Source organism: Physeter macrocephalus, chromosome 17, assembly GCF_002837175.3.
Source record: "Physeter macrocephalus isolate SW-GA chromosome 17, ASM283717v5, whole genome shotgun sequence".
Classification (NCBI taxonomy): domain Eukaryota; kingdom Metazoa; phylum Chordata; class Mammalia; order Artiodactyla; family Physeteridae; genus Physeter; species Physeter macrocephalus.
Window position 1 is genome coordinate 206,030 of NC_041230.1, and position 18,388 is coordinate 224,417.

The following is an 18,388-nucleotide window of genomic DNA, read 5'->3' on the forward strand; positions in this document are numbered from 1 at the left end:
GGGGACTTGGAGGCCGTGTAGCGGGAGGGTGGGCATCTCTGTGACCCTGTCTCCCTCTTGCAGCTGAACTCCTTCGAGCAGCTCTGCATCAACTACACCAACGAGAAGCTGCAGCAGCTCTTCAACCACACCATGTTTGTCCTGGAGCAGGAGGAGTACCAGCGCGAGGGCATCCCCTGGACCTTCCTCGACTTCGGCCTCGACCTGCAGCCCTGCATCGACCTCATCGAGCGGCCGGTGAGCCCACGGCTGCTCCACCCTCCGCATGACCTTGGTCCAGCTCCTCACCCCACCCGGCCTCAGGCCTCTCTATCGGTTCAATGGGGAAAACTGCATAGATCTGTGTGGCTGCTGGATGATTAGAACCCAGAACATGCCTGCCACAGGGTGTGGCTCGAATCAAAGGGCTAATCGATGGCTATAACGGTGGTTCTCATGTTTGCTTGTAGGTCCCAAGTGGCACAAGAACTAAAAATTAGCAGCAACCTAAGTGTCCAGTATTTGGGGATCTGACTTAACTCTTCTGCCCTCCTCTGTTAATGGTCAGGCCAACCCACCTGGGCTCCTGGCTCTGCTGGATGAGGAGTGCTGGTTCCCAAAAGCCACAGACAAGTCCTTTGTGGAGAAGGTGGCCCAAGAGCAGGGTGGTCACCCCAAATTCCAGCGGCCAAGGACTCTGCGGGATCAGGCCGACTTCAGCGTCCTGCATTATGCGGGCAAGGTAGGGAGCAGGGGCCAGCCTTGGGGGCTGTGGGTGGGAGTGAGGATGAAGGGAGGGTGCAGAGGGAAAGCAGGGGCCACCTGGTGTCCACTGGGACAAGTCACAGCCAGGCCAGGGGTAGGAAAGCCCATGGAGGAGTGAGGACTCTGTCTGATAAAGTCAGCAAAGGCTTCTTCAAGGAGGGGATTTTGCAGTGGGTTTCGAGAGATGGATAGGAGTTCACCAGGTGGAGAATTAGGTGCATTTTATTCACTCATTTGGCCGAGATATGCCTTTTGTGGGCTCAGCCCTGTGCTGAGCAAAGCTGGGGACCCACGTCAGATATGATTCTGTCCTCACAAAGTTCCTTATCTGGGAGGGAGACGAAAACAGACCATCGGGATATAAGGCCGATAAGGCCAGCTATGGATAGTGTCAAAGTCCAGAGGAAGAATCCCAGGGAATGTCTCACAGAGGAGAGTGATGCTTGATCTGAACTCTAAATCAAGGGTCAGCAAACATTTTCTGTGAATAGTTTCAGTTCTGTGGGCCAGTCTCTGGCACACCTACTCAATTCTGCCATGAGAGCACGAAAGAAGCCACAAGTTCACACATAAATGAAGGCCGTATTCCAATAAAACTTTATTTAGTTTATTATTTTAAAAAATATTTATTTATTCATTTAAATTTATTTATTTATTTTTGGCTGCGTTGGATCTTTGTTGCTGTGCACGGGCTTTCTCTAGTTGCGGCGAGCGGGGGCTACTCTTTGTTGTGGTGCGCAGGCTTCTCATTGCAATGGCTTCTCTTGTTGCAGAGCACGGGCTCTAAGCACACAAGCGTCATGGAGTGCGGGCTCAGTAGTTGTGGCTCGCAGGCTCAGGAGTTGTGGCACATGGCATGTGGGATCTTCCCGGACCAGGATTCGAACCCGTGTCCCCTGCATTTTCAGTCTAAGTCTTCATTGCGCCACCAGGGGAGTCCTAGTTATTTATTTTTGGCTGTGTCGGGTCTCAGTTGCCGCACCCTGTGCGGCCTCTTTGTTGTGGCAGGCGGGTTTACTTGGCCTGCAACACGTGGGATCCTAGTTCCCCAACCAGGGATTGAGCCTGCGTCCCCTGCATCGGAAGGCGGATTCTTAACCACTGGACCACCAGGGAGGTCCCTAAAACTTTATTTATAAAAGGAGGTGGATTTGGCCGGTAGGCCATTGTTTGCCAATCCCTGGTCTAAATGATGAGTAGGGACTTCCCTGGTGGTCCAGTGGGTAAGACTCCATGCTCCCATTGCAGGGGGCCCAGGTTCGATCCCTGCTCAGGGAACTAGATCCTGCATGCCACGACTAAGACCTTGTGCAACCAAATAAATAAATAATGTTTAAAAATAATAATAATAAAATAAATGATGAGTAACCCGTAGCCAGAAAAGAATGGGTGGAGGGAACAGCATACACAAAGGCTGAGGGGTAGGAGACCCATGTGTTGTGTTCTAGAGCTCAGTTGTTTTCCAGACATTTGCTAAGATTTCCTGTGTGTCCAGTCCTCTGCTGGCTGTGAGTCAGACTCAGGTCCTGGCCTCTGGAAGCCACCATCTGGGTGGGGGGGCGGGCACACGTGCAGGCAATCGTGGTGGTCAAGACTGTGACTTCGTGGAAGGGAGCTGGCCATGTGAAAATCCACAGAGAGGGAATCACAGGTGGCGGGAACGGCAGGGGTCAAAATCCTGAGGTGGAAATGAGCTTGCACGTTTGAGGACCAGAGTGGCTAAATGAATGAGGAAAGAAGTGTTGGTGGATGAGGCCCTAGAGGTGGGCAGAGTCCTCTCAGGGGAAATACAGAAAGGGAGAGGGACCATGCTGCGGGTGGGTGCAGTTCAGGATATGGGCACAAGGTGTCCACCAGCGCTCTCTCCTGAGTGGTGAGCCCCAGAGCTGGGAATCTCAGAGCTTCTGGGAGCCTCCTTGGGAAATCAGCAGTGCTGGTGAACCCACCATCCCATCACCCTCCTGTGCCCAATTTCATTCAGGTTGACTACAAGGCCAATGAGTGGCTGATGAAAAACATGGACCCTCTGAATGACAATGTCGCAGGCTTGCTTCACCAGAGCACAGACCGGCTAACGGCAGAGATCTGGAAAGACGGTAAGGACCAGCTTCCGCAGGCCCTGTCCCTGGAGCTCTGTGCATCCCTTCTTCCAACTCACAGTGTGAACACTTTTGTTCCAGAGTCTGAGTTCTGAACCTGAGTTGTCTGCTCAGTGGCAGAACTGGTGCCAGTAGGCCAGACAGCCTTACAGTAGTGATTCCAATTAGTGCTTGATTGATTAATATCTCAAACCAGCATCACACTCAATGATAAAACACTCCTCCTTAATCAGAAACAAGACAAGGATGCCCACTGTCAACACTGCTGTGAGACACTGTTTTGGCGATAATAGTTGATGCAATCAGACCAGGAAAAGAAATAAGTCTATGAATATTCAAAAGGAAGCAATGAAATTATTAATTGTAGATGGCATATGATCCCTAAAAAAAAAAAAAAAATCAAGAGATTCGACTGAAAAAGAATTTATAACAACAAGAGAAGTCAGAAGGGCAGTATTTACAGGTTAGTCAACTTTTAGGCTTTGCTTTCGTTGCTCTCTCCCTAAGTTCCCTTCAGGGATTCAGGGAAGGAAGAAAGGAGCAAAAACCGAGGTATAGTTTTGGAGTTTTCCTGCTCCAACAAGGCCCATGTGAGTTTGGCCATCAGTCTTTTCAGACGGACACTTTCAGACCAGCAAGCCCTGTCCATCCTTGCCGTCATCCTTAGAGGAGGTTTGAGAGATGATTTTATAAGCTATAACTTATAAATTATAAATCACGGACAGAACCAGCATCTTGGTTTCCTGATTCTGGGTTTCCAGAATCTGTCAGTTTGCCTTAATCTTTTATTGAAGTGAAAAGCATAGTAGTAGAAGCGCCAGCCCATGCAATTAGACAAGAGAACAAAATAAGCAAGATGAGTCATTCCCAAAACAAACTCACAGAGCGAAAGGGCATAGCACACCTTGATATGGTGAGCTGATTATAGGCAGAGAAATTTGATGTTAGTATCTCATATAGTTTATACAAGAGGGATTGAAAAGCGTTGTTTGATGTTCAGTAACGGAACCAGATTCTGCGGAGAATCATCTCCTTCAGACTGAAAATCTTCCCCATCAACTTCTTTAAAATTTGTGCCACATCCATGGGCACGTGATGTCCCCCCTAATCCTTCACATGCTCCACCCTATATATGCTCGGCTCTCAAAGTGTTCCAAGAGAGAAAGTAGAAGTGGCAACGCCTCTTGAGTCCTAGACTGGAACCCCGCACAGTGTTATTTCCTCCACAGTTCTTCTGAACAAAGCAAGTCACAAGGCCAGCCCAGATTCAAGGAGCTGCAAGTCACGGAGAGGGGTGGGGGATTGGGGCCGTTTCTGCGTCAATCTCTACTACAGCTGCCCTGAGCCCAGAGTTGGCTTTGCTTTTGGGCATCCTGACAGCCCAGAGTTGGGTACCCAACATCCTGGCAGCCCAGGGGAAAAGGCAAATGAGACAAGCTCTCTTCAGAGAGGCAAACACAACAAGCTGGGTGGGAGCCTTGAGTGAGTCCTTGAGCTTCCTGGCGGCCAGGGCAAAAGGGGATACCTAATAAAACAGATACAGACTCAACCTCTAGAGAGAGAGGTTTTCTCCCCCCGGGTATTAAATTCTCAGAGGACATTCGCCCTTTCAACCAACATTGATGCCCTCACTAAGTCAACATAAAGCTGAACAGGACAGTCTCCCTGGCTGTAAAAGTTCATGGCCAGGATCAGGTTTCTCCCCCTGCTGTGCTCTGTGCTGTGGACTAATAACCCTTTCTTCTTTTTTCTTCCTGCCTCTTCTCATGCTTCTCCCTTTGCATCTCCCATCCCATCTCCCTGCCTCTCCCCCCATCTGTCCTCACCCCCACCCAGAACACGGGGGCTTGCAGCAGTTCTCTTTCCTTGGCTCCTTCCCACCGTCGCCCCCAGGATCTTCAGGGAGGCACGGCTCTGCCATTTCTCCGTCAGGGGGTGGGTGTTGCTGTGCATCAACGGGTGAGATTTGCCAGACAAGGAGGGTGGGCCCTTTGGACCGGGAACCTGGTTTTGAACGTCTATCCCCTTTCCTTACCGTACAGAGATCTTTCCCTCTTCTTTCCCGTCCCCACCCTTAGCAGTTTCCAGACTCTTTGTAGCAGCACAAGGCCTTCTTCTAACTAAACCGCATGTAAAAGTGCAAACAACTGTGATAGTATCAGCTGGCATTAACTGAACCTGTACTGTGTGCTGTGCCCTGTGCAAAGCCCTTTTGCCATTATTATTATTATTATTTTTGCGGTACGCGGGCCTCTCACTGTTGTGGCCCCTCCCGTCACAGAGCACAGGCTCCGGACGCGCAGGCTCAGCGGCCGTGGCTCACGGGCCCAGCCGCTCCGCGGCACGTGGGATCTTCCCAGACGGGGGCACGAACCCGTGTCCCCTGCATCGGCAGGCGGACTCTCAACCACTGCGCCACCAGGGAAGCCCCCTTTTACCATTATTAACACATGGAATCCTCCGAACAACCCAATCAGGCAGCTGTTAGTACTCTTACCCCTGTTATACAGTTGAGGACATGGAAGCACAGAGAGGTTAAGTCACCTGCCTGTGGTCACACAGCCAGTAAGGGGCAGAGCTGGGATTTGGACCCAGAGCCTCTGCTCTTGCCTGTGCTATAAGAACTTAATAAATGATCATTATCCTTTTGATAATAACTAGGAGCATGGCGGTAGGAGGGAGACTTGAACCTGGGGAGGAAAAATGCCATATCTGAGCCCCCACTGTGTGCCAAGCACTGCCCTCAGAGCGAGTTGTCTAGTTGACCCTGATAATAACCCTCATGACTGGGGATTGCAGGCCATCAGATTCTGCCTCAGCTGCACGTTCTTGAGAAACTGGGAATGATTCAGTACATAGAATTTGAGACAAAGGAGTGTATATTTCTCACTAGTTGAAGTGACAGCATCAAATGACAATAGGGAAAAAAAAGTATCATGAAATCAGGCCTTTCTGGGAAAATGGTGACTATGGAGGCAGTTTGCCTTATTTTATTTTGGTTTTTCATTTCTTTTCATTTATGTATTTTTAATTTTTTGCCTTATTTTAAATATTGCCTTATTTCAAATATCGTAATAAAGCCATACTTCATTACATTTTTAATGTGACACCGTTTCAAGTTCCTGAAAATGCAGCTGTGGTTATCGCCCTTTTCCCTCTCTGTGCCTCAGTTTCCTCATCTATAAAATGGGAACGATTTTTATAGGCTTATAAATAAGCTGATGTATGTCAAGTGCTTTGAGCAGTGCCTGGCAGAGAATAAGTGCTAAGGAAGCATTTGCTATCTTCATCATCATCATTTGCTGATAAGGAAAATGGAAAAGAAGGGTCAGAGACCAGGGTTCGAAAAGATTCATACTGCCTGGGTTCAGATCCTGGGTCTTCAGATCCTAAGCTGTGTGGCCTTGGGCACAATCTTCCATCTTTCTGAGCCTCAGTTTGCTGGTCAGTCCAATGGGCTGATAACACCTACCTTACTAGGCTGTGAGAGGTGTTTCATATGTAAAGTGCCAGGTCCTATAAATAATAAGATCCTTGACCTTTGGCCAACCCAGCCCCCTAAAACTGACCTTTGACTTTACTCTCTCTCTACATCTGTTTCCTCCTCCCACAGTGGAGGGCATCGTGGGGCTGGAGCAGGTGAACAGCCTTGGGGATGGCCCGCCTGGTGGCCGCCCACGCCGGGGCATGTTCCGGACGGTGGGACAGCTCTACAAGGAGTCCCTGAGCCGCCTCATGGCCACACTCAGCAACACCAACCCCAGCTTCGTCCGCTGTATCATCCCCAACCACGAGAAGAGGGTGAGTGACCCAGCCCGGGGAGGGAAGGCAGCTCTGGCAGTGGGTAAAGTCCCAGTCGCTGGATGTGGCTGGAACCGTGTCTGGCCCCAGGCTCACTTCTGACTGGCTGTGTAGCCTCGAGCAAGTTGTTTTCCCTCCCAGGCTCAATGCCCTGTTAGGAAAATTCATTCATTCATGGGACTTAAGTTTTACTGAGCACCTACTAAGTGCCAGGTAGTGGGAATACAGTGAAGTCAGGGAGGGCTCCCTGGAGAAGGTGAGGTCTGAGCTTGGAAGGATAAGTGGTATTCTAAGCAGAGAACAGCTTGTGCAACAGCCCAGTGGTTGGTTGGAGCATGAAAGGTACAAGGGATGGAAAAAAGACCGTTGGAGCCGGGAGTGTCATGTAAGTGTGGGGAGACCATGCCTGGCCTCCCAGGCCACCAGTAAGTTTTCTTGTTGGGAAAATCAGAGCATAGGCCCTGTAGAGAAGGGCCTGCATAGTAGAAGGTGAAACTAGGTGCCTGGGGCTTATACTGTCCTCAGAAAGTAGGAGCTGTGGTTATTGAGTAGGTGGATCTGTGTGTTTCTCATAGCTGTAAATACCATATTTTATCAAATCTAAGACACATTTATTGTGACATTTTAGCATCTCTGAAGTTGGGATGTGGCTTACAATCAAAGGCCTGTCAGAGTTTAATTGACAAGAGTTTTTCTTTCTTGGTGGTATATAAGATAACAGTGTGTTTTACAATTGATAGTGGCTTTTATTTGATGAAATATGGCATACATGGACTCAGCCACTTCTCCAAGGAGCCTTGGTCCTTTTAAGTGGAGAATGGCACTTACAGTCTAAGATCTGGGTGCTAGGTGTGCTCCATGGTATCAAGGTGTCACTCCCAGGACCTCTCAGTGAATAGAGCTATGTACATACACACTAATGTACATGCATGCCTACACATATGTATATACATGTACACACATGTATGTGTAAACACACTTACATCTATGTTTATTTCTGTAACTATCTTTATATATTGAAAACCATGAGTTCCCACCAGTATGTCAAGTTCCAGTCCAACATCTCTTTTTAGCATCAGTGAGATCCTGTAATATAGCACACATTTACTAGTTTTCTCAGTCCCCTTTTATGTAATCAGTCTCCTGACCTTGCCGGGCACCTCCCCACTCAAGCCTGCCAAATGTCTTGTTGAAGGGTGGAATGGAGGAAGGAAGGAGGAAAGGAAGGATAGAAGGAAGGAAGGAAGGAAGGAAAGGAGGGAAGGAGGGAGGGAAAACACCAAAATGTTACTGTGAGACCATCCTATATATTATTTCCAGTTTCCAGCTATTTTCAGCCATTTCCTTGGGGCTCTTTTGAGAGAGCCACTAAGATGGCTTAAGCAAAAGTGAGAATGTATCAGGAATTCCCTGGCGGTCCAGTGGTTAGGACTCCATGCTTTCACTGCCGAGGGCCCGGGTTCCATCCCTGGTTGAGGAGCTAAGATACCACAAGCCACAGGGCACGGCCAAAAAAAAAAAGGGAGAATGTATAGATTCACATAGTTGAAGATTCCATGATTAGGTTCAGGCACAGTTGGATCCAGGTGCTCAAACGGTGACGTCAGGAATCTTTTTCCTTTGCTTGACTCTGCTTTTCTATGTGTTGCCTCCTCTCTGATGAATCTCTGTCTCCATTCTCAGGGTGGCACGGCAGCCACCAGTGGCTCCAGGCTTTCATTCTTTCAGTTCAGCAACCCTAAAGGAAAGAGAGAGCCTCTGGCAGCATGGATGTAGCAGAAGTCCCAGGGCTGGCTTTCACTGGCCTAGGATGGCTCTTGTGCCCACCCTTGAACCAGCCTGATTGGCCTGCCCTGAGTCACATGACCATGTCTGGAGCCAGGATGAGGTCAGTCCTAGCCACTCATGGACTGAGAGCATAGGGGGAGGAATAGCGCCCTCCCTCCCACAGAATGGAAGCATTATTACCAAGGAATAGGGAACATATATAATAGTAAATAAACAGAAACTCCCTTTTTGCTGGGACATAAACATTCTGAGGGCAGGGGCTTTTATCTCCTTTTTTACTGCTGAGTCCCCAATGCCTAGAACACATTGTGTGGCATACAGTGAATATTCAATAAGCATTTGATGGATGAATAAATACATATATGCTTAGATAGCCCTTGAAAAAGATACAGAATGGTGGTTCTCATTTTTTAACCCTCCTCCGCACGAGATATTTATATTCTGCCCTAGCCCGGGGCCAGGGCTTTTTTTTTTTTTTTTTTTTTTTTTGGTTTTGGTTTTGTTTGTTGTTTGTTTTTGCTTTTTTAAGCATGTGAGGGGACTCCAGTCTGTAGTCTGTGTTGAGAACAACTGATCTAGAGGGCTCCATAAAAACCTGGGTATTGTGTTGACCACCCGGGCCCTGGGCAAGGCAAGAGTTGTTTTTCAGAATGTATAATTTGAATATTTTTGTAGTGTTTAGATTTTTACCATTTGTATATTACTTGTGGGGAAAAAAAAGCAGGTAAAAGAAAGAAAAGGCAATGAAAGTTAGCTACCAAAAATAATGATGTACGTGCTTTGTTCACACGTCACCTTCCCAGACCATCCTATGCAAATTCAGCCTCCCTCCCCTCTGCTTTTTGCCCCTTAGCACTCAGTACTCATTTACTTCTGACGTTTGTGATGTCTTGACCTCATTTACTGTCGACCTCTCCCAGTGGATAGTGAGCTCCCTGGGGCAGGCATTTCTGCCTGGCACGTAGTAGGTGCTCAGTAAATTATAGGTTGAACCAGATGAAATTGCCAACCATTTTTGACCTGCCCAAACTACCATCCACCCGAGTTCCCCTGATGGCTGCCATCCAGTGAGTGGCGCCTCCGTGTGGCAGCCACTGACCTCGCAAGTCTGTGACTGCTCTTTGCAGGCTGGGAAGCTGGAGCCGCGGCTGGTGCTGGACCAGCTGCGCTGTAACGGCGTCCTGGAGGGCATCCGCATCTGTCGCCAGGGCTTTCCCAACCGCATCCTCTTCCAGGAATTCCGGCAGAGGTGAGCGGCATGGGGTGGGGTAGGGCTCGGGTTTGGAAGCCACCACGCCTGCATCCAAAGCACCCCAACTGCTACTTCTGGGAGGGGTCAGGGGTGGGGCCTCAGCACGAGTGGAGGGGCGGGGCCTCCGGGCAAGTTCCTTTGGTTACTGAGTCTCAGCTTTCTCCTCTGTGATATGGGAGAGCAATGCCCCATTCGCTGGGCTCCCCAAGAGAAAGGGCATAGAGTACTATATTGCGATCTGGGTATCGCAGTCGGCATTTCTTATAAAAATGCAGTCGAGGACTTCCCTGGTGGTGCAGTGGTTAAGAATCCACCTGCCAAAGCAGGGGACACAGGTTCGAGCCCTGGTCTGGGAAATTTCCACGTGCCACGGAGCAACTAAGCCCGTGCACCACAACTACTGAGCCTGTGCTCTAGAGCCTGTGAGCCACAACTACTGAGCCCGTGTGCCACAACTACTGAAGCCCGTGCACCTAGAGCCCATGTTCCATAACGAAAGCCACCGCAATGAGAAGCCTGCGCACCGCAACAAAGAGTAGAAGCCCACGCACAGCAACAAAGACCCAATGCAGCCAAAAATAAATAAATAAATAAATAAATAAGTTTATTTAAAAAAAACGCAGTCGAATAGGAGAGAAGAAAAAAAATCAACATATAATAAGCCAGTAATATGGTGACTATTATAACAAAAATTATGCTTCATGTAAGCTGTATATAGCAGCACCATGCAATAGAAAGAGAATGTGAGCCCCATATACAATTTAAAATTTTCTAGTAGCCATATTTTTAAAAGTAAAAAGAAACAGGTGAAATTAATGATAACGAGAGTTTATTTAACTCAGTACACCCAAGATATTAGATCATTTTAACATGTAATCAATATAAAAAATTAGTAGTGAGACATTGTGCATTCTTTTATTCCTACTGAGTCTTCGAAATTTGGTGTATGTCTTACACCCGTAGCACACCTCAATTCAGACACTAAATTTCCAGTGGTCAAAGTGAAATGTAGTCCTATCAAACCAATGAAATTGTGGGAATTCCCTGGCGGTCCAGTGGTTAAGACTCCCTGCTTTTACTGCCGAGGGTACATGTTCAGTCCCTGGTTGGGGAACTAACATCCCCGCAGGACGAGTGGACAAAAAAAAAGAAAAGAAAGAAATTGTGTTGAACAGAAAAATATTTTACACTGCTTCAGTTTTAATTTTTTTTAATATTTATTGATTTATTTGGCTGTGCTGGGCCTTAGTTGCGGCATGCGGGATCTTTTAGTTGTGGCGTGTGGGATCTTAGTTGCAGCATGCGGGATCTAGTTCCCTGACCAGGGATAGAACCTGGGCCCCCTGCATTGGGAGCGCAGAGTATTAACCACTGGCCCACCAGGGAAGGGCAGTACCCCCTGCTTCAGTTTTTAAATTTAAATTTCACTTAGTTAAAATGTAACGCAGTGAAAAATCCAGTTGCCCAGTTGCCCCAGCCATGTTTCAGGGGCTCAGTAGTTGCGTGTGGCCAGTAGCTGCTGCCCTGGACAGTGCACGTCTGCACTTTCATACTCACAGTGTGGTCCCTAGACCAGCAGCATCTGTATCACCTGACAGCTTGTTAGGTATGCACATTTTCAGGCCCCACCCCAGACTGACTGAATCAGTATCTGCATTTTAACAAGATCCCTGGTGACTGAGAAACTCTGATACACACACACACACACACACACACGTTTCTCAATCACCAGTCAAAAAATATCGCATATTAATATATGACATTAATATATAATAGTATGTATATGATATATGTGTTTGTGTATATATGTGTGTATATATGTTGTATATCTAATATTCATTATTTTTAATGAAATGTCAGGATCCAGGGAGAGGGCACAGCAGGAGAAAGGCTCTGAGGACAGACACATGTGTGCTTATGAAACGTACTTTTAAAATTTGGAGTGGCACTGAGAAATGTGAAAGAAACAACTATAAAGCACTTAGCTCAGGACCTGACACGTAATAAGTTCAAGAACATCAGCCCCTATTTGTTGTTATTCTCACGCTTCCGAGACACACCTTTCTTTTACGTCCCCGTGACCTATGGTGTTGGTGTAATTAAACACTCATAATCAGCACGTGGTGTGTCCTAGGAGTGGACACACCTTGGACATATTGATGATGTTGCCATTGGTGGTGGTATTAATGCTCTCAGCCTGGTATGTGGCCCTCGGTAATACTTAAAATATTTGTTCTTCTTACTGTTCCTATTGTTATTGTTATTATTGCTGTTTGTCACTCTGAACCCAGTGCCTGGCCATGGTGACAGTTTGCTGTTACTCTTCACCCCCGCCCCACCCCTCCCCACCCACTTCAGGTACGAGATCCTGACACCCAATGCCATCCCCAAGGGCTTTATGGATGGGAAGCAGGCCTGTGAGAAGATGGTGAGTGTGGGCTGGGGGCTGAGGGTGTATGCATGAGTGTGAACGTGTGTGCACGGTCTCAGGTGGCGGAGGAGGTTGAACTGGAGCCTCCCCTTTCATCACCCCTCCTCCTCGTGACCCCTCCCCCACTCTCACAGATCCAGGCCCTGGAATTGGACCCCAACCTCTACCGCGTGGGACAAAGCAAGATCTTCTTCCGGGCGGGGGTTCTGGCCCAGCTAGAAGAAGAGCGGGACCTGAAGGTCACAGACATCATTGTGTCCTTCCAGGCAGCTGCCCGGGGATACCTGGCTCGCAAGTGCGGCTCCACACTATCTCTTGGGGTCACATTGGCCAAGGCTGGTTCAGGGAGGGGTTGACCGGATGGCCCCAGAGGTTGGGTCAGGGAGAGGTTGACCAGATGGCCCCAGAGGTTGGGTCAGGGAGAGGTTGACCAGATGGCCCCAGAGGCTGGGTCAGGGAGGAGTTGATCAGTTGGCTCCAGATGTCAGGGCCTCCAGGGCTGAGAACAAAAGGATGGAGCCACTAGATACCCAGGCTTCTTGGTTCTACAGTCCCTGAGGCTCCTGAGCAATGCTGGGGACACAGAGAAGAGCTAGACTCAGCCATAGGGTAACCAACCATCCTGGTTTGCCTGGGACTGGAGGTTTCCCAGGATGCATGATCTTCTGTGCTAAAACAGAGAAAGTCCCAGGCAAACCAGGTCCGTGTGATCACCTTAGTGGCCAATCTCTCAAGGGACTCCAGTCTGGAGGGGGAGACATACGTGGGCACAAAGTGTCACAGTCCAGGGCGAGATGTGCTTTGATGGGGGTCATACAGCTACAGCAAGAGGCCCTTCAGACCAGGTAGATGAAGGAGGATGGGAAAGGTGTTCCAGGCAGGAGTGACAGCTTGTGCCAAGGCCCAGTGATGTGAGAGCCTGCTACATTTCAGGAATGCAGGAAGTTTTCAGGAGAGTCTCCTTCTCCCTTGGAACTGGCCCAGAGGAAGAATCAGAGAACAAAGGACTCCCCAAACACCAGGCAGAGGGGCAGGGACCATATCCAAGGGCACTGAGGAGCAGGGGAGGGGTGGGTCAGCTGTGGACATAGAAAGCCCTCTTTGGAGGCTGGGAAGCTGGGGAGGAGGCTGGGGTGAGGGTCCAGTGGGTGGAAGATGACGCTGGGGCTGAACTGGGGCTAGGGCTGTGGGAACAGAGAGGAGGGAACAGGGCAGAGAGAGTCAAGGGCAGAGAGACTGATAGACGGAACCCAACAAGATTTACTGATAATAGAGCAGTGCTTGCACACAGTAGGCATTTAATGGTTGACTAATTGAAGAGAGCTTTGCTCCCTTGCTAAGGGGACAGGGCCTGGAGGGGCTGAGTCTCCATTGTCCCACCCGCCTATCTCCCCACCCAGGGCCTTCCAGAAGCGCCAGCAGCAGCAGAGTGCTCTGAGGGTGATGCAGCGGAACTGTGCAGCTTACCTCAAGCTGAGACACTGGCAGTGGTGGCGGCTCTTCATCAAGGTGAGGGCAGCTGGAGAGGTGGCCCAAGTGGCAAGGAGACAGGTCCTTGGGGCCAGGTCTGCTTGGGCAAGTGACTTTCTTGGTTTGGGCCTCAGTTTTGTGCATCTGTAAAATGGGACTAATCAGCCCACCTTTTGTTCATCAGGATTCTTGAGGTAACAAGTGACAAAAAATCTGACTCAAACCAACATGGATAAAAGATATGGGACAGCTTTAGGTGCAGCTGGATCTAGGGTTGAGTTGAGGTCCCTAAGACCCCCTAGGATTCAATGATTCACTGGAAGGACTCACAGAACTTAGAAAAGCTGTTATGCTCATGGTTACGGTTTATTACAGTGAAAGGATGGACATTAAAATCAGAAAAGGTAAAAGGCGCACAGGGCAGAGTCCAGGAGAGACCAGACACGAGCTTCCAATTGTCCACTCCCACTAGAATTGTACAGATAGGGCTTAATTCTTGTAGAAATGCTGTATGACAGCACATATGGAATATTGCCAACCAAGGAAGCTTACCCAAGCCTTAGTGTCTAGGGTTTTCATAGGCATGTGATTGACCCCCTTGGCTGTCCATATGGTTGACCTTAGTTACTCCAGCCCCTCCAGAGGTCAAGGTAAACAAAGGACTCTTATCAGGCAGGATAATCCAGAGGTTTAGAGATGATCTCCCAGGAACCAGCCAAGGGCCAGTCCTCTTCTTGAAATGTGCAGGGTTTGAACAACCCAGACCTGCTGAGTTAACCCTTTATTGCACAAGGGCCCAAACAATGTTAGTTATCTGACATTCTGTGCCTCCCATGTGACTTTCCTCCATGATGATCCCTGCAGACTTTTCCCACATGGCAGCCACCAACTAGGCCAGTGTGGTCTTTTCTTATTGCAGAGCTCCAGCCAGAGTCCCAGGTTTCACTCTCACTGGCCTGGCTGGAGTCATATGACCATCCCAGAACCAGTCAGTACACATCAGATGAGCCAGGCTGGCATCACATGCCTGCCCAATGCAGAGGGGCAGAGCCAAGTGTGTGAGCTTCGAGGCAGGGTGGTCTCCCAATGGGAAATTGGAGAGCAGGAAGGAGGATGGAGATTTGGAGGCAAAAACACAGCTGTTCGGGGCTTCCCTGGTGGCGCAGTGGTTGAGAGTCCGCCTGCCGATGCAGGGGACACGGGTTCGTGCCCCGGTCCGGGAGGATCCCACATGCCGCGGAGTGGCTAGGCCCATGAGCCATGGCCGCTGAGCCTGTGCATCCGGAGCCTGTGCTCCGCAATGGGAGAGGCCACGACAGTGAGAGGCCCGCGTACTGCAAAAAAACAAAACAAAACAAAAAAAACACAGCTGTTCAGTGTAATTCTGAATATGATGTCTGAACTGTCAGCCTACATGCCCTCAGCCCATGTTAACTGAGCACCTACTATGTGCCAGTAAATTTTGAGGGTACAATAATAAAATGGTAAATAAAAACAGACAATGCCCCACCAACAAGGACCTACTGTATAGCACAGGGAACTATACCCAATATCTTGTAATAACCTGTAATGGAAAAGAATCTAAAAAAGAATATATATATATATATATATATATATTAGAATATATAAGAATATATATAGTTATATATAACTGAATCACTATGCTGTGCATCTTAAACTAACACAACATTGTAAATCAACTATACTTCAATTTAAAAAAAAAATACAGTGCCCTGCCCCGTGGAGCCCACAGTTTAGGGCAGGGGTTGGTAAGCTATGGCCCATGGGCCAGACACCTGTTTTTGTAAATGCCCATTGGTTTGGTTACTGTATTGTCTGTGCCTGTTTTTGAGTTACAGCAGCTGAGTGAAGTAGTTAAAACAGAGACAGGATAGCCTGCAAAGCCTCAAATATTTCCTAGCTGGCCCTTTAAGAAAAAGTTTGCCTATCCTAGGTCTGGGGACAGGAGGTGTGGTTTGCCAGGTGTCGACTGAAAAAAAAATACACAACCTACAAGTTGAGAATTTACTGAGGACTTTAGCCCGGGATACGGCCCTCAGATAGCTCTGAGGGACTGTTCCAAAGAGGTAAGGGAGGAGCCGGGATATATAGGAGTTTTGAAAGAAAGAAACAAACAAAACCAGGTAGTCAAACATCAAGATTACTGATAATTAAAGAAAAACCAGCCATCTTGAGTTAATGAATTTAGCACTTTTCTCTGAATGGGAAGATGCAAGAGTCTGGACTGAATGAAATTATTCCTTTGATTTGCACCTTTATGACCTAGGGCCAGTATCCTGTTTTCCTCCATCCTGAATCCCCTCAGGGTACACCGTTGTGGGCAGCTGCAGTGGCTCAGGGCTTGATGGCCTCAACATCCTCTGTTGACTGATCTGTCAGGAGATGTCCAGCAACATTCTTTCTCCACACAGGCATCAGTGAATGAATCCCACAAATAAACAGAGAGTTATAGCTGTGATAAATGCTATGAATTAGCTCAGAAAGGAAGATAATAAAATAGAAAAAGAATCAAATACAGTAGAGAAGTTGAGAAGAATCGGAGTTGAGGAGAACCAAAGAAAAAGCAATAGAACAGACATGAGCAGAGTATATCCCGCTTAGCAAAGGGGAGGGTGGTTTGGTGAAACTTTCATTTCGGTTATTCATGTGTGGGGGGTGCTGGCCTGTCACTCCAGCCTGGAATCACACAGTGTAAAGTGCATCTCTCACTATGGACCTTGGACTAAGAACTTTGAGGCAGTGTCTCCTGTAGGCAAAGGGACCCTGTAGCAAAAAAGGGACACATTTAGTGCTGCTTGTAATGTACCCCGGACTGTTCTAGGCTGTTGGCAAATGTGAAGTCATTCACTCATTCCGACTGATGAGGTCACAAGGCCAGTAGTGGAGGAGCTGGCATGCGAACCCAGGAATGCGGCCCTGCTCAGAGCGTGGGTTCTTAGCTCCTGAGCCCAGCGGCCTCCCACGGTGGGAGCCAGTCACCCACCATCCCTCCTGTCCCCCCAGGTGAAGCCACTGCTGCAGGTAACGCGGCAGGATGAGGTGCTGCAGGCACGGGCGCAGGAACTACAGAAAGTGCAGGAGCTGCAGCAGCAGAGTGCCCGCGAGGTGGGCGAGCTCCAGGGCCGGGTGGCGCAGGTAAGGGGCGAGGTCCCCGGGGGAGGGCGTGGCGGTGGGAGGAGCCGATGGTGGGCGGGGCTTCCAGCTGAGCTGGGTCGGGGGCAGGGGTAGGTTGCGGGCGGGCGGAGAACCGAGGTTTGCTGGGGCCGAATGGGGGCGGAAACTGGTGTGGTTGAGCGGCGAGATGCTGGGAGCGGGGCCCTGGGGATGTAGCCAGGGTATTGAGTGGGGGTGGGGCTGGTTGCTGCAGAGCCCAGATGCTCAGGAGGCTGGTCCAGCGTCGGGGCAGGGCAGGGGCAGGGCTACTGTACACAGGCGGTGGACTTTTAACTGTTGCCAGTATTTCTGGAATCTTAAAATAAGGCTGAAGCAAACCCCTTCTTGAGCATTTTTCTGTTTGTATTTTCAGAATTATTTCCTTTGGTTAAATTTCTAGGCGTAGGAGTATTAAATGAACTGTGAGCTGATAGAAAGTCCTCCCTGGGGCTATTTGGAGGGTGGACTGGAGATGGAGAGACTGGAGGCTGGGAGACCGGGAAGAGAGGCCATTGGGAGAGGATGAGGCTCAAGCCTGTTAGGGTTATGGGGAGAGAGGAGGGGCGCAGGAGGGATGGAGCTGGGGACTGATGGGCTGTAGGGAGGTGAGGGAGAGGGAGGCACCCAGGGGTCTGACTTGGTGACTAGCGGTCATCCTGAGATGAGGAGCAGGATGGGGGACTGTCTTCCATCTCTCCCTCCTGCCCCCCAGGCCTCAAAGGGCAAAGTAACTCAGGGGGCAGGAGGGACCTGGTGCTCCACAGAGGACCATCCTGGGAGCACTACCTAGCGGACGCTGACCTCCCACCCCATCCCCAGCTGGAAGAGGAGCGTGCCCGCCTGGCAGAGCAACTGCGAGCAGAGGCAGAATTGTGTGCTGAGACTGAGGAGACCCGGGGGCGGCTGGCAGCCCGAAAGCAGGAGCTCGAACTGGTGGTGTCGGAGCTAGAGGCCCGTGTGGGCGAGGAGGAGGAGTGCAGCCGCCAGCTGCAAACCGAGAAGAGGAGGCTGCAGCAACATATACAGGTCTGGCCCCCGTGCGCCCGAGGCCACCGCCCCCCACCCCTTCTGTTTACCCCACACGCTTTTGCTTCAGCAAACCCTGCCTCTTTTGGCCATGAATTTGAAAAAATGAAACAAAACAAAACTCAGCTCAAAGTGTCTTAAGCAAAAAGAATACTTTTTTTTTTGCTTTCAAATTAATGGGAGATTCTAGAATGTGTAAGCTTCAGACATGGCTGGATCCGGGTGCTCAAGCAGTAGCTTCAGTACTCTGCCTCTCTCCATCTCCTGGCTCCATTTGCCTCTGTGCTGCTGCATTCCAAGGCAGGCTGCCCTTCCATGGTTCCCCTTCAAAATCCATTGTGTATTTTACCCTTAAGGCACATCTCAATTCAGATGCTGAATTTTTATTGGTAGGACTTCATCTGCATTTGTGTTTCATAACTTCTTCAGTGAAAAAAAGTAGATTAACATCCCCAAGTTGATCGAAACATACTTAAAAGTTCCCCAATAATTAACTGAGTGACTGGTTTTAAATTTAAAAGAAATCGAATTAAATTGAAAATTCAGCTCCTCAGACTGGTCACATTTTAAGAACTCAGTAGTGTTTTTTTTTGTTTTTTTTTT

General features: G+C 49.1%; 1 protein-coding gene across 1 annotated transcript in view; it reads left to right on the top strand.

Moving 5' to 3' along the window:
- Positions 1 to 18,388, top strand: part of MYH14 (myosin heavy chain 14) — a 98,526-nt gene that overhangs the window by 38,691 nt on the left and 41,447 nt on the right. Inside the window, exons 14-24 of the mRNA XM_055079201.1 lie at positions 64 to 237; positions 548 to 721; positions 2,726 to 2,840; positions 4,680 to 4,778; positions 6,457 to 6,644; positions 9,560 to 9,681; positions 12,043 to 12,112; positions 12,250 to 12,410; positions 13,516 to 13,624; positions 16,610 to 16,741; positions 17,579 to 17,785. Of these exons, the coding sequence (XP_054935176.1) occupies positions 64 to 237; positions 548 to 721; positions 2,726 to 2,840; positions 4,680 to 4,778; positions 6,457 to 6,644; positions 9,560 to 9,681; positions 12,043 to 12,112; positions 12,250 to 12,410; positions 13,516 to 13,624; positions 16,610 to 16,741; positions 17,579 to 17,785 (1,551 nt within the window). The remainder of the gene's footprint in view (positions 1 to 63; positions 238 to 547; positions 722 to 2,725; positions 2,841 to 4,679; positions 4,779 to 6,456; positions 6,645 to 9,559; positions 9,682 to 12,042; positions 12,113 to 12,249; positions 12,411 to 13,515; positions 13,625 to 16,609; positions 16,742 to 17,578; positions 17,786 to 18,388) is intronic.